The 16,744-nt window shown below is 30.0% G+C and overlaps 1 protein-coding gene across 31 annotated transcripts in view; it reads right to left on the bottom strand.

Moving 5' to 3' along the window:
* Positions 1 to 16,744, bottom strand: part of LOC148622661 (dedicator of cytokinesis protein 1-like) — a 64,632-nt gene that overhangs the window by 22,751 nt on the left and 25,137 nt on the right. For 22 of the 31 annotated variants that reach the window (XM_088572650.1, XM_088572641.1, XM_088572642.1 and 19 more), the window contains 20 exons: positions 16,362 to 16,486; positions 15,800 to 15,898; positions 15,419 to 15,494; positions 14,800 to 14,906; positions 13,638 to 13,652; positions 12,117 to 12,182; positions 10,532 to 10,715; positions 9,436 to 9,548; positions 8,951 to 9,040; positions 8,557 to 8,657; positions 8,039 to 8,170; positions 7,478 to 7,586; positions 7,168 to 7,238; positions 6,793 to 6,899; positions 4,296 to 4,426; positions 3,974 to 3,997; positions 3,113 to 3,208; positions 1,393 to 1,586; positions 560 to 632; positions 28 to 187 (listed from right to left, as the gene is read on the bottom strand). In XM_088572650.1, coding sequence (XP_088428776.1) covers positions 28 to 187; positions 560 to 632; positions 1,393 to 1,586; positions 3,113 to 3,208; positions 3,974 to 3,997; positions 4,296 to 4,426; positions 6,793 to 6,899; positions 7,168 to 7,238; positions 7,478 to 7,586; positions 8,039 to 8,170; positions 8,557 to 8,657; positions 8,951 to 9,040; positions 9,436 to 9,548; positions 10,532 to 10,715; positions 12,117 to 12,182; positions 13,638 to 13,652; positions 14,800 to 14,906; positions 15,419 to 15,494; positions 15,800 to 15,898; positions 16,362 to 16,486 — 2,073 coding nt within the window. The remainder of the gene's footprint in view (positions 1 to 27; positions 188 to 559; positions 633 to 1,392; positions 1,587 to 3,112; positions 3,209 to 3,973; positions 3,998 to 4,295; positions 4,427 to 6,792; positions 6,900 to 7,167; positions 7,239 to 7,477; positions 7,587 to 8,038; positions 8,171 to 8,556; positions 8,658 to 8,950; positions 9,041 to 9,435; positions 9,549 to 10,531; positions 10,716 to 12,116; positions 12,183 to 13,637; positions 13,653 to 14,799; positions 14,907 to 15,418; positions 15,495 to 15,799; positions 15,899 to 16,361; positions 16,487 to 16,744) is intronic. The other 9 variants (XM_088572644.1, XM_088572654.1, XM_088572659.1 and 6 more) reach the window with 4 other exon arrangements.

The raw sequence follows: 16,744 nt of genomic DNA, 5'->3' as shown, positions 1-16,744 counted from the left end.
TGTCAAATTAAATCATTTAACACTCACCTAATTGAAACCACATGTGCCGAATTTCAAATCCAGCCTCCCTTCTCATATCTTTATACCTGGTGATGATTTTATTTCTTTTAGATGTAGTGAATGTTTCTAATTGCAATGGTTTCTGTACAAGAAATGCTATTGCACAATGAAAAAAACAGCTCCAAAGCTGAAAAAATAATACACACCTTATTTTTTTCTTTCAAGTGATGTTTGAAAACACACAGGAAATTAAATTTTTGTCAACACAGAACATAACACAGTCATGCAAATGAATGATGAAAGATTGCCAGAATGATAGACAGAGTCAAAGATACAACCATCAAGTCCTTTGGCTTACTTGATAGGAGACTAACTTAACCTTAATTGTAAAAGGTCATTGTTTACTGTAGTAGAGGTATAATTGATTTAAATCTTTTTACAGCAAGATTTCAGAAAATTTAATGACAAATTTTACAGGACCAAATACTTCATTCTAAAAAGCTAATAAGTATTACTAATGTTTTTATAAGTAGAATCACTGCTATCATCTACATCATACCTGTTCCTCGAAGTCTGTGGAAAACTTGTCATGAATGGTATGAGCAAAAAATCTTAAGGCACGCAATATTATGCTGAAAAAAAAAAAATCAATGCAAAACAAATTTTCATTGTACTACATTAGTTTTGTATCAAAGAAGACAAATATAGCAATACAATTAAAGGCTGGTTTTATCTCTTTTATCATATCAATTTTAGCTTATATGTAATGTAAATGAGAACCACGTTTCATAACTACGTATAAAAAGAGCTTACTGCATACCTTGACAAATATATGTACACATTAAGCTGGTTTTTTATACTTATGAGTTTTGTGACACAATGGCAGAATTCCCTTTTAATGAAATCGCAGAAACCTCTATTCATGATGACATTTTCTGCACAGCGCCAACAGAAGAGAGGTGATTAATTCAAAGCAGGTCAAATGAACACCATTTTAAAGCATGTCACCAATGGATACCAAACAGAAGAGATGAGATTTATCCAAAGCAGGTCAAATGAACATCATTCTAAAGCAGGTCAAGTGAACACCATTTTAAAGCATGTTATCAATGTATACCAAATGGAAGAGATGTGATACATTTAAAGCAGGTCAAATGAACATAATTTTAAAGCATGTCACCAATGTATACCAAATGGAAGACATGTGATTCGATCAAAGCAGGTCAAATGAACATCATTCTAAAGCAGGTCAGGTGAACACCATTCTTAAGTATGTCACTAATGTATACCAAATGGGAAAGACATGATTTATTTAAAGCAGGTCAAATGAACATCATTCTGAAGCTGGTCAAATAAATACCATTCTAATTTATGTCACCAATGTATACCAACCTATTTTGTAACATGATCATCTCGACCCAATCCTGAGGAAACACTGTGTTCTCCACTAACACACGAAATAATATTAGAATCTCCATCAGAAAGTCACGTAAGTCAATTGTATAAGAGAATTCTTCCACATAAAGTTTATAATGTCTGTCTGTCATTTGTCTCAATATGCTCAGTAACACTGTTACACAACTTGTCTGAAAAAATACAAAAATTAATACTAATCATCTGTTCCTGAAAAATAAAATTAAGAGGTACTCATAGGTCAAACATACTGGTCTAGAATTGTAAATTATGGATATTCAATAATAATACAGTCAATGTTTTATGGGAAAGAATTCTAGGATTCCTCGAAAAATTTATGTTATCTGCAGCAGGTAACAAAGAACTAACAAAACTAACAACAAATCAAATGGTTGTGTAATATTAAGTAAAATAAATATGTAAATTCTGAATGAAGATGTCTAATGTGTACATGCTGAATACAATGACAAAAAACATGTACTTTTGATCAGAAATGCTGTAAAATAAATTTTTTAAATTCAGTTTTAACATTTCGTTTAGTTTTTCATAACTGAGTATCCTCGTCAGTGAAATATTGTTGTATTATTCGTATTAAAACCCAAATGGTTTAATCATTCAGTTTACTGGGAAAAATAATATAAGGAACGGTTTAAAATTTGAATTGTTTCTTTGCTTTTTGCCCATATGGATCTGAACTGATCTGTCGATATATCCCTGATCAAAAATTAATTAGGCAATAAGTGCAAGTCTGAACACAAGCACTTCTAATGGGCAACTTTACTTTTAATCACTACATTTTTTACTCAAAGCAAATAGTATTTAGGCTTTAAAACAGGTTGAAAATGCCACTTAAGGCAAGGCATATTAAAACATGATATTTATAATATAAATACAAATATAAAACAAAACAACTAAGATTTATATTATTTATAAGTTTTAACAGTAGTGGATATTAAACTGTAAACTATAAAAATATGGTCCAGTTGTTAGGAATCAACTACTAAGAAATTTATGAATGGAATTATTTCGAACTACCCAAAAAATCTTATATTTTGTAAAATTGATCACTAATGAGAGCTATACATTATAAATAGACATGCATATTTAAGAAGTGCCCAGTGAGAGAATAACATGATAAATATCTAATGTGATTCTATAATATCTTTACCCTGCAATATATTACTGCTGATGTCTAAAAAAGTTCATTATTCAAATCTCAAGTACTGCATGACAAAAGTATAGTCCAAATAACTGGTCAAAATAATAATTAACTATTGTGATGAAGCTCACACATGCCACAAAGGCAAATGATATCAGTAATTCCTAAATAAAACACCTGAAATTGTCAGACTCAAACCTTTATTTTACAATAATAGGATATCAAAAACTTTTATGCTTATGTTAAAAGGTCCTCAAGGTATTTACATGAAAAGAGTTTATTAAAGTCAGATGGAAGGGCAGACATACAAAACAAAAATAGACCCCTCTCCTTCAATTATCTAAAATCTGACAACTGAGATCTAACCAATCCACTCCTAACTATGTAAATACTTTTCTTACCCTGATCGTTAACATTAATTGGATTGTCTCCCTTAACCCATGTCTAAAACATTGAATGGCTTAAATGAATTTACTTACTTAATCCCATACCAATAAAAGACAGTTATGATGTATGACTGTAATGAATAGAAAATCTTACCACTGCTCTAGACTTTCTGTCTAACAATATAGCTGCCTGAATGACTGTCCGTAAGTTCATACGAATAATTTCCTCAATATCCTCATCATGAGAATCCTAATAATAGAAAATAACTGTTGCTGTCTACTGATTTATTAAGATAACAGGATAAAAGATAAGATAGTTATATGTATATATATATACACACACAACGTCTCAGAATGTGACGACTCTATTCGGTACACTGCTCCATCAGATCAAATTGATACAGGGAAGATAACGTAAACTGATAGAAAGGTCTGATATTGTTGGGAATTTTTCAGACCTTTCTATATATATATTGTTTCAAAACATTGATCAAGTTGTTTTCCACTGAAAAATTTTCAAAATTCACACAAATTAGTGCTTAAAGATTCAAACAAATCAGTTTAGCTAAGCATGTTAAAAATATACCTAGTATATGACAAACATTCTTTGGAAGGTTTCATTCCTTCATTAGAAAATTTGCAAAACATGTCTTTACAGACCATTGGGAACATGAATTTGTTAGTAAATTTAAAAGCATGCTTCCACTACTTTTACTTGATAAAAAACACTGACATGCCTAAAATATTGTATTCAACATGTAATGGGTTGGGGGAAGCATATACCATATATCGTTCTATTCAGACTAACTTATGCTATCTAGTTACTTAACCAACATCAGTTATGCAAAGATTCAAATTCCAAAATTACAAACATCCTGTCAGATGAATTCTCACCATGCAAAAGCATAAATTATTCAAGGCTGTATCAAAAATGGACAACTTTTTAATTTTTTAAAATAAAATTCACTACAGTAAGGTTGCTATATGATCATTTTGCTTTCATGGTGTTCCTTACCTTTTTGGAAGTTTTATCTCGTCTCTAAATTCAATGAAATAATCTTATAAACTCTTCCACAAAATAGCACTTCAATTTTATACCTCCAATAACATATAAATATATTTCATTACGTTTAATGTTAGAAGCATTTTTTTTTATCAAGGCACAATTTCAAATGAACTCTTAATTTTGAAGTCCGAAGAAACATATTTTAGGCACAAATTTACTATTAGTTGTTTGCATGGGTAATATTTGTAAACTGTACTTCACTAAATTTTTGATTTAAAGACAATCACTGTCTAACTACATATTGTATATTGTGAGCTTTGTTCAAACTTACAGACTCTCGTTCAAACATAACTTTCATGATATCACTAAGCACCAAAATACAGTCTTCTAATTCTTCCTTCTTTTCTTCCATTAATGACTTTGTATGAGAGAGAAACATTGGAAGAAGGATTCGACGACATTCTGAAATAAAATATTGGAAGGATTGAAGAAAGTTCTGAAATAAAATTTTGTTGGAAGAAAGATTAATTAAGTAGCAGTCTTTGTAAGAATCATCCAAATCAGAGTTTTTCCAGGATTTTGAAAGCTTTAGCCATTTTAGCGCAAGAAAATGAGGACCATTTTAATGGTATATTTTTGAAAGTAGTATTTGCATCTGACATAAAGAAGATATTTCAGTATTTTCTGTAATTTACAGCAATGAGTAAAGACATTAAATAAAACTTAAATGTACATTGCATATGAATAAAGCAAATTATTTTTTTTCCATTATCATGCAAGCATGTTTTTCAGACATTCCAAATAGCATACCTGCAATCTGATAAAAAAAGGAAATCCCCAGCCTATCAGAAACACCAAAAATAGATATCCTTTTACAATAACTCTTATATACTTATCAGGGACCATATATTCTAACATCCCTGACATAATTTTAAATGTCTTTAATATTGAAAAAAAAATGCTGTTTTCTGCATTGCCACCCTTTGTAGAAACATAAAAATACATCTAGCCCTGTGTAGATACAAATATTTTCAAATAAATACTTCCCCTGTGTACACAGCCAAATGTGCCACATATGATAATCATATGGTGCTAGATTCATATGATAATCATATGGTAACCATATGACAATCATATGATATTGAACATATGATAGTCATATGATTATCATATGATTCTCATATGGTAATTTTGGCTTAAAAACATATGACAATCATATATTTGTGAAAAACATATGACAATCATATATTTGTGAAAAACATATGATCATCATATGATAACCATGTGATAATCATATGTATACCGAAACATATGATTATCATATGGTGCTTGATCTATATGATAATCATATGATGCAAAACCATATGATTCCCGTGTGTGGCACAATTGCCTGGATTTTGTTGCTACAGCCTCGTGAGATTCAATTTTTAGCAAAATTTCAACTCCAGACTGAGTTAATGACAATTTCATGTAATTATTTCACAGTTATATTTAGTATTGGTTTCTGAGGAATTCATTGATATCATTTAAGACATTTTCAAAATTGTAAACATTGCTGACATACAACTACAAAATGTAGTGACACTGGGATAGTGACCAAATGAATGATAAATAATTTTTATTCATTATATAGATAGCAGTGTTTTATTGAATGTTCCCAGTGTTATAAATTTCGATAATTCACACTGTGAAATAAATTCGGAAATTCCCACTCTTGGACTTTCTCAAGCCAAAACGTCAATTCAGTACTCATGAAAATATTTTGGTTATTCACTCTTTCCAATTAATTATCCTATTAGTCATTCTGATACTAAGTTAAAAAGAAGTCAAGGAATTTTCCCAGCAGAAATTTTTACCAACATTTTTATAGACCTTTAACTGTGTGCATTTAAGTCACCCTTGAGTGATCAAGAGATTGACATTTACTCCACCAGCCTGATTAGTGTAATTGGTGAATCAGGTGATTGTTTACACAAAGTGTTGAAACTTGTTGAGAGTTGTAATTAAGTTGGGGTAATAAAATTACCACTTTCGAAACTTGAACCAATGTTGGACTTACAGTTCTTAATTTTTTTGGTACTTTCAAAGATTTCAGGTATCAAAATGAGACTACATTATTTTTGCCTTCCTAAAAAGTCCTTCGTCAATGACGAAAATAACAAGCGCTAGAAAAATCATTGTGCAAATTCTGTAATAAGTAAGACACCCTAAAAAGGCTATACATTTTTATTTTTGTTATTGAGCTGTTTTATGGGTCTATATGATGAAATATATAATCTTTCATTCCAATCTGTCAGAGATAATTAACATGTAAAATCCAACAGTTTATATGGTATTGCAGCGTCATTTACAGAGTTATCTCCCTTAATTTTGAATATCTATAATACATTGTATATAATTTATATATCCTAAGAACAAGAGCAAAAAAAAGCTGAAAGTTAATTTTTGTTTACTTTAACATTAAAAATAAAATATCAAAAATAAAAATAATGTAAGCTTTCCAACCATTTGCACATTTCATATGATTCTTAACTGTGGAGCTACTTAAAGGTTAAAAGAAGGATTCACCAACATTCTGAAAATACTGGAAGAAAGATTCAAAGACATTCTGAAATAAAATATTGAAAGAAGAATTTGCCAAAGTTCTGAAATTAACATTTATTTTGTGCCATAAAGTAAATAGTCTTAGCTTCAGAGTGATGCTACGTGAACTTTTCCAGATCTTTATTACAGAAACAATCACTTTGTAAACACTTTGTAAAATAGAAACAGGAAGTATTAAATAATAACCCTATTATCACTTTGGCTAATGAGAATATAATGATTACCTGGATACTTAAACAGATCACTATGCACCAGATCATCTATACATTTCAGCTTCTGTTTTGTCAATCTGTCTTTAGGCACATTGTTTATAAATTCTACCATCAACCGGCTGAAAGAAGCAAATTAAAAATGTATGTAGTGGTAAAAACAAATACATTTTATTAGTGAATACTTTTCTTAAACAGTTCCAAAATAATCAAATATGTAAATAAGTAACTGTTTAAATGTATTATCTATAATTAGTGAATACTTTCCTCAAACAATTAGAATATATGATGCCAAAGGATTAATCAAAAATGTTAAATGATTTAAAAAAAAACTAAAATACTACATCTATATGATATGTCATTTTGATAATGACAAGCATTGATCTTTACCTCAATTCTACCAAATCAAATACTTGGGCAACATCTTTTATTGCTGAACACATGTATTTGAGAGCTGAACCCTGTAAAATATAGATTTATGAGTTATTTTGATAAGTTCTATTTGGATGAATTAACCCAAGATTTACTGTAAGGTCATCAAACTTTTTTTTCGAATGCAGACCTTAATCCAAATTAATGATGATTTTATTGCTGTATTTCATAAACCATAAATCTAACTTAATATTTCCATTATACAGTGCACATGTATTGTCATAAGATTGTCAGTGCTTACTACTGAATAGAAAAAAAAACACCAAACCTGAGCTAACAGAGTATTATCACTGGTATGTAGCATCATTCCACTGATGGCATGAAGTAAATGTTTCATTGTCTGTTCAAATGCTACTTTCCCTTTCCCTTCTTCTAACCTGTCAAGATTGGAAAGGATAAAATGGTGAAACACTAATATACAATGGAAAGGATAGAATTACAAAACACTAACAGGGAGATTGATTGATTGATTCATTATGGTTTAACCTCCAATGGCAGATACTTCATGCATTTCAGGGGAAGAACAATTGACCAAATGAACAAACCCTACATTGTACAAGTCCAACACACTGAGGTGGATCTTTACTGTGTTAGCCTAAAGGTAAGCATGTCACTACATTTCGACACATTATTCTGAGTCCTAGCCAACCCCTTATACTTTGTGCTTGGCAGAGAAGCTGTAGCTACCAATTTTAAAGTCTTTGGTGTGACTCTCCTGAGGATTGAACCCACGACCTCCTGCACTTGAGGCCAGCACACTACCCTGAGACCACCAAGGCAGTACCTAGCAGGGAGAGAAGAAATCAATGACAAAAGAAAAAAAACATACATGGTAAAGAGACTTCTGGATTTGACTATAAATTTAAAGAGATATTCTAGTGACTTCATGGCCTTGATAAGGATTTTCTGGTTGACCTCAGCCGCCCTGTCTACATATTCTCTCAGCAAAGTTGTTAATTTCCTGAAAGATAAATATTACATGAGCTGACCAAATGCATTCTTGGCTATTCAAGTATTATATTTATATTACACAAGAACTACAATTGTTTTCATGATGAACATAAGGATACTGACATTTCTTATACTGTTCAAAATAAGTATTTTTTCCAAATATTCAATTAAAAAGGTTAACCAAGCTACAAAAAATTACATAAAATGCATAGGAATATTGATGCAGTTGAGGTTTATCAAAACATTTACAATTCTATTTCACTTAAAATGAAATAATCAATAACTTCCCTATTAGATAAGAATTTATCATACATGCATATTTTTCTTTTTTAATTTAACACTTAATTCATAGCAAAATATTAACTTTTTCCCTTTTACTTCCTGTTGCATACTTACAAATATGCAGAAGGGAAACTGAATGTGTCAGCTATATAGGCATCTAACACCGGTCTGAACTGATGATACTTCCTGTCTGCTATTAAACCTATGATGTGGATCTATAAAATAACATCATGACAAACTCAAAGCAAACAATAATATGGCAGCAGTGCTAGCATTTATAGCAGAGATATCAAGTCTGGTACTGTAGCCTGATAAAAAAACTCACTGCAAGTTACATAATTGAAAGTACATGTACATCCTAAATACATAGAGATCACCCAGTAAAACATTCACTGCTAAATTATATTTTCTTAATGAATTCAAAGATCAAAATAAAGTTATTATTTTATCATCTTTCATATGTTATATCATTACAAAACTATAAATGAAATGGATTTTTTATACTCACCAAACATTCAAACACCTGATTATCATATGTATCAGAAATGGTATTCTCTATTAAAATTCTGAATAAGGAATCCAACAGGTCTTGTAAGAACTGGAATTAAAGGATACAAACAATAAAATTATTAGTACTGAACCCTACATGTCAATGAAATACTATGAATGTTTGAGGTAATAAGAAGATAAAACAATATTTATAAGTTGCTGTTCTATGCAAGCACTTGTATACAGATCCGAAGTATTTATAAGATTTCCATGTGTTATACAGACTTTCCTTTTGACTACTGCCTAGAGTTTATCGCTTCAGTAATTTTGTTATAACCCTTCATTGCTATTCTAAGCCAATTTTGGTATGCAAAAGAGTATTCTACAAATCTTGGTTTCACAAATCTACAAAAGCGTAACTTCTGATTTAGATGTACTTCAAATGGAACAACTTATAAGGTGATACTAGTTTACCTAAAGCTCAGTAGAGTACAGGACACCTACCTTAACAATTTCCTCTCCATCAACATGCATCAGTTTATCCAGATGTCCTCTGAGAACAGATGGATCCATTCCATTTAATAATTCCTGCCATTTCAATAATCCTAAAATGTCCACTGAAAAGAAATATAAAGAACAAATGAACTGAAAAACTGTCAGTTTCAAAAGACAAGATCACCTAGTGTTATATCTCAAATAATAGATAACCAAGATCCCATTTAATGGTTTTTATTCAAGTGTGATGAGCCCTGTTTAATGATGGCAGTATGATCAAAAGAGAAAGGGATAAACCAACCATTCACTTAAAGTTACATACAGTTCCAGATAAATAAAGAACACACAAATACAATAACATGACAGAACAAATATCTAAGGTAGGAAAACTGTGAATATCATCTAAAAATTTTGTGGAGTAGACAGGGCAATACTTCTGTCTGCTATCCAATCCATATTTTGTGGAGTAGACAAGGCAATACTTCTGGCTGCTATCCAATCCATATTTTGTGGAGTAGACAAGGCAATACTTCTGTCTGCTATCCAATCCATATTTTGTGAAATAGACAAGGCAATACTTCTGTCTGCTATCCAATCCATATTTTGTGTAAAATTTTGAAAAATTCTGATCAGATGAGGTCAAAGACTGAAAAATTGGGACAAGAATGGACTCAACATTCAAACTTCATACAGTTCTCAGGTTATAGTTAAATGTATGATATATTATAAGATTCTATCCAGAACGCAAGTGGTAACAGAACTTTAAATTTGCAATTAGACAAAAACAATTCAAAATATTTTTATGAAGTTTCTACTTCTGACTCCTTTTTGCTCCTAATTCTTGCATAGACTTAGGTAGACACATAACATTAAAAGTCCTTTAAAACCATCCTTTTGTGGTATGGCATCTTGTGGTACAATTTTATTAGAGATCCATATACTCAGGTAATTGACCTGAAACCAAATGATTATGGATGCAGGTTGACAATGACAGTCGCATACCATTATATGACTACACATTTTATACAGTAGTGTAAAAAGCAGAAAATGTACAAATTAGGACTTTGTTTCTGATAGGACTATGAATCTTAATGTTAACACTCACCATTGTGTGTGAGTTTTGTAGAACAAACAAATGTACTGATCTGAAAGCTGTCTCTCTGACTGAGTGTATATGGACCACTATACAATGGAACTTTACTGTCTTTATGAATTCCTTGTTCCTCAAGATTCTCCCTGGTAGATGGTAAGTCAAGATATGGTTCAGACTTCTCATTCTTCTTCTCAATCTGTAAAAAGATTTAATACTGACAAGATCAATTTTACAAACTTATTCAATACATTACTCCAGTAAATGATATAGTATATTCCTTTTTTCTTATTTTTTTTAGCTTTCTTGGACAAAATTGTTCATTGTAGAAAACTATTTTGAAAATGACTTTCAAATACATACTTCTTTTTAACATCTACCTGAAACTTTGGACAATATAGAGAAATTCTTCAAGTCAAGAACAAAAACTTTTTATAATTGTATCAAAGAATTAAGATAGCAACAGCAGAAAAAGCAAATTCATTTAACCAGTTTTTATAAGCACTGTTTTGTGAATTTTACAATAACTGCATATTAAGTTTGGTATTTGTTTTGTCAATAATGTCTTTAATTAGAATAAATATTTTGGTGTTAAGATACTAATTTTACACTATGTGCTGTCATTGGTAATATTTGATACACAAATGTTAAGTATATATGTGTCATCAAAGATCTATTGAATAAACACTGTAAGCTAACAAACAATAAAAAAAACACATTTGTGCATGAGGTACATAAAAACAACTGTACACACTTGTTTTCACACTTCACAAGCATGAAAAAATCCATACTAAACCCAAACAAATCATCTGTCTTTATCCAATTAACTCTTCCATCTTTGTCAAGAAGATTTAGTAGACATAGATTGTTAATGAAGCAATGGACTGAGCACAGGTTATCTACCTTTACCAAAGACAAAACAAAGAAGCAAGGAAAAAACTTGTCTATTACTAGACAGAGATGCCCAAAATGAAGAGTTCAACACAGAGTCAAAGTCTAAGAAAAGAACAGGTCAACAAATAAACTCAACACTGGACAGATATACTCAATGGCAAGAATTCTTACTTTAAAATTGCTAAGTGTGTTAATGAAATAATTATTTTAAAGCTTAAAAGTTTATTTTGAAGGTGGTCAATGAAGTACTGTACCATATAATGTGTTACTTGTAAAAATGTTCAGACAAGCTTAGCGGTGAAATCAGCAACACATGTGATTATATTCTCCTGTAAACCAACACAGCAAACTATAATTCTGTGATCAACCCTAAGACCATGTGTTATATCAACCAAAAAAACATGCTCTCACACACATGGCTTGAAATGGATTTTATAGTCAAGAGTGTAATTTCACTTTTCCATTAAGTAGTTCTCCTTAGAAAAAAATACCAGCTTTCCATTCAATAAAAATCTCCTGAAGAACAGAGCATTTTCTTAATAACATGCAATAATAATTCATCCTCAGGTTATAAATTGCCAAATGAAAAAATACAGAAGAAACATTATTCATAATAGCTTATTACAATGATATTTCTTGGATATACATTGCAAGATTGGCAGATTTATCCATTTCAGCCAGTCCTAAACCCTTATCGACAGTATACCTTTCGTAATTTTTCACATTCATTAACAACAGAATACCGTTTTTTAACACTGCCCTGACTCCGAGGCTGAAAAATAGATCATTGGGCATGCTCATATGTTGAAAAAAAATTGTACAAAACTTGTATGTAAGCAGTAAACAATGCAGAATAAAAAAAAACTTACTCTTAACTTTTTCTTATTTACAAAAAAAATGTCTATAAAACATTAATAGCTTAGCAGATTAGCTGACAAAACAAAGAAAATTATTGCTTATTGTCCATGTACATACATTAATATGTATTCCTTCAAAAGCAATGAATAATTTAGAAAATATATCAAAATTAAATGCCTGATGCACAAACTTGTATACTTTTTAAAGATCTAGTAAACCACGCAATAATCAGTGGTTACAAAACAGTACATTAATACTACATAAATCATATACAAACAAAATATACCTAACATAACTCATGTTAAATAAACTATAAAGTATATATTTAACAGTGCCATAAACAAAATCACAAGAACATTTAACAGAATTTAACATGAGTTAAACTATCTTGCTTGCCATAGTTTTAGTTTCATCAAAATATTACAATTCATAAGATTCAAGCTGACTTTGAAGATACACAGGAAAAATTTCAACATGTTTTTTTTTTTAGTGGGAAACATTCGAAAAAATGAATAAACATGTGTATAATAAATATCATATGTTAAACACATGCTTTTCATGTGGTGTCATAAATGAAAGGTTAGTGCATTTCATATGGTTTGGGAAAAAAATCTAATTTTATGACCATTTATATGCACAAGATTACAATTTTTAATACTGGTCCTTGATAAATGTTTCCATATGGTTACATATGTTTCAATTTTTCCTTTGTACAGAAGAACAAAAATTACCCAAACCACAAGAAAACTAAAAACTAAATGGAAGGAAAACTTTCTACAGCCCAAACTTAAAATTACCCATCAATTAGCAAACCTGTCAATAAATTTTTAAAAGCATGAGATCAACCACAAAAGCAGTTGCAATAAAGACTTTTTTACTCCAAATATGACTCAAGATTGTACAGTCATTAAAAAAAATCTGGGTTCAAAAATGTATATGGTGAAAACAAGGCATATCCAATTTCTTCTAAAGTGTTCTATAAAATTTCAATCCCCTCATTGAAAACTTTTAATCTTTCAAAGGTGTATTGGAACAACTAAAATATCATCCCATTAATCTATATTTAATAATTCTACAGACTTCCATCAAGATATCCTTTGATAATGCAATCCTTTCTAAGAAATCTATTTTTTATTACCAAGCAATGACCCCTTAATTTATTTATGTTAACCCCTAAAACATCTAAGTCATATCTGAAGAATACAACAAAAAAAGTTAAACTAAAACAAATCCTGAAAGAAAAGAAAATATTACAACACATGTGAAACAAATCTTTAAATATGGACAAATCAAGGCAAGCATGACAGTGTGTTAATAATGCAGGGTTAAAAACAGTGTGAAGCTCCACAAATGCAATGTCAGTATTTACCCCATCACTTTTATTCTGAAAACAAAGATGGAACATTTCACTTCCTAAACTCAAACCTTTGAATCAGAAATAATATTACTTAAATATTGCATTTCAATCATGCAGGAAAATCATTCGTCATTATACCATAGGCAAAATTAGTTACAAATTAATTTCATTAGTTTTAGGATGTAATTTAGAACTCCACTTATATAACTTTCATCCTCACATGAACTAAGTAAAAATAAATATAAATAGTGTCAATATCTTTCCAATAGTCTGTTTAAATAAATTATGTAGCTGCAATAAAAAAAACTGATAGAAGTTAGTTAAAACAGTGCTTGTCAATTATCTTCAAATAATTTTATTTCAAAGTAACACACTTTCTGATTGGATAGGAAATTTTGTCCATCATGTCATAGACCAAATTTTGTAATGTGACTGTTATGTCATCAATTTTTTTCTGATAATCTACTTGTTCAATTATTATATTGAACTTAATTATAAGGAATACATGTTGTATTTTTACTGTCTATTTGAATAACCTCAATGCCTGAAAATAACTGGCATCATAGCTCATTTAGTGTGCACCATGTGAATGAGGTTATTAACTTTGTAGACTGAAAAAGTATAATATTAATTCCTTAAATGTTCATATTTTCATCCAATATTTACACAGAAAACTTAATTATTTTTCCTTTTCTCTCTCAACACTTATTGTACTATAGTATAAATGTACTAAAATCACCACAATAATAAATGCAAGCAATAATTTCTGAATTTACAGAAATAACTGGTGCCATCCAAAGATTTGAAAAACAGTTACAGCAATCCAGAATAAGAATAGATATGTGTCTTAGGAATAACAAGCTTAATAAAATGCATATCCATTTCAATAATAAAGCTGATTAAACAGTTATAATGTCTGATACTTGGGAAAAGCAGCTAACTCAACATAACAGCCAAGTACAGAAACGTAAACAGTGTTGTACTAAGAACTGTTATTAGGTCTTAAAAGAGTAAAGGTCATATTGTAGCTTACAATAGCAACATATCAAGCTCTAAAGAGACTTTAAGGAAGAAATTATCAATACTGAAAGCCAAACTTTAGAAAATAATTATGAACAGAAAATAAGATCAGATGTTTTAGACAGAAAATAACGATTGGAGTTTTGAAACATACCTTGTAAACGAGGAGATTGTGGTCAGTATCATTCAATGTTGTTCCATTCTTTGGATTAATCAATTTGATGAAGGACATAGCAAATGGCTTCTCTGATCTGTCTTTATCTATCAACACAATCAAAAAGGTTAAAATCAACAAGGTTCTCATCATGTATGTACAGTTAGTATCATCAAGGTTAAAATCATGTACGTACAGTTGATATCATCAAGGTTAAAATCATGTATGTACAGTTGATATCATCAAGGTTAAAATCATGTATGTACAGTTAGTATCATCAAGGTTCTTACCATGTATGTTCAGTCAGTTGATATCATCAAGGTTGTACAGTTGATATTAACAAGCTTCAAGGTTCTAATCATATATGTACAGTACATATCATCAAGGTTCTAATCATATATGTACAGTACATATCATCAAGGTTCTAATCATATATGTACAGTACATATCATCAAGGTTCTAATCATGTATGTACAGTTGATATCAACAAGGCTCAGGTTTACATATTTTTTCACAACTAAGTTTAAATATTCTTTTCTTACAATTTTATTTCACTCCATTGTTTAAATAACTCAAAACCCTTAAAACGAATGCAATGAGTAAATAAACCCCAACTTACTTTCACTTGAAGACCTATGTTTAAACATAAACTTAAGATGAAGCCCTTTAAATTCTTCTTCTGTAGAGATAGCAATCTGACAAAAACAGAATCAATAACATAATTTACAATTTACAATATTGTGCTTATGAAGAACTATGTTCTGCTCAGTTAGCTCAATGGTTGCATTTAACCCACTGACCGATTTTTATTTTTAGATTTTAATCAATAATTCATTGAAATTGTCTAAAAATGTAGCATGCAGCCAATTTATAAACCAACTGTGATCATATTTTACTACACATATTTCTAGCAATAAAGCACATATTTACTTCTCTAATGAAAAGATGGCGACTAAAGATGAAAAGATTTTATGCTTTACAAAATAACAGGTATTTTTACCTTTAATGTTTCATACCACTTTGGTTTATCCTCATGGTAAAATACTAAAGATCTGTAATCACTTGCCATATCACTACCACAGCCATGACTTATAACATTCTGAAAATTGTAATACCATATACATGTGAGAATATACTATTTTATAATAATCTTTATGCATACCACTATACATTGTATATGATAAGGTACAAACTGAAGTAAAAAGCATAACTATTAACACAAATGTATGAAAGTATTACACATATGAAAATGTAACTAGCTCATTTTTCTGTATGTAGGCTCTACATACTTGAACAGGAACTAATTTAAAATTTTCACTAAGTGTATCAATTAGTTACAAAACATAAGCAGTTGGTTTAAAGCATATGATCTGTCTATCTCTTTTCTCAATAATTAAAGTACCAAAACTCTGAATTAAAAAAATGGGACATTTAGAAATAAAGAGTGCAACTTTGTATATGCATGTAGATGAACACTGCACCAATACTTAAAGAAGTGTTTTTGAGTTATGAAATTGTAAAATAACAGACGGACAGACTTGACAGACAATAGCTCTTAATACCTTTAATGGTTCTCCTTGTTTATTGCACACTAAAACTGTCACCTCTACATTCTTATCAGCTGTTTTGTTTCCTCTGGTGAATTCTCCTTGTTTAATTGTCACATAGATATCATTTCTAACGTCACCTGTCAAAGATATATGTATAAATATTCACAGGTTTTATACAGAATATAAAAAAGAATCTTTGCAGAATTTTTGTTTAAAAAATAAGTTAATGAATTTCTATCAAATCATTGAGTTCTACTATTAAAAGGCTATTAATGGAAAAAAACTAAAAGTGTTTGTTACAACATAGCCATTTCTTATTCCAAAATATTTTCTCAAATATCATTAAAGTAATCTAATTTCCAGCTTGATGGAAAAAAGAATTCAAGATATACAGA

The sequence above is a fragment of the Perna viridis genome, chromosome 3 (assembly GCF_037379345.1).
Source record: "Perna viridis isolate PV_CMFRI_1.1 ecotype Kerala chromosome 3, ASM3737934v1, whole genome shotgun sequence".
In the NCBI taxonomy this organism is placed as follows: Eukaryota; Metazoa; Mollusca; class Bivalvia; order Mytilida; family Mytilidae; genus Perna; species Perna viridis.
Note: the sequence above shows the minus strand (reverse complement) of the source record. Positions and strands in the feature narration are given on the sequence as shown.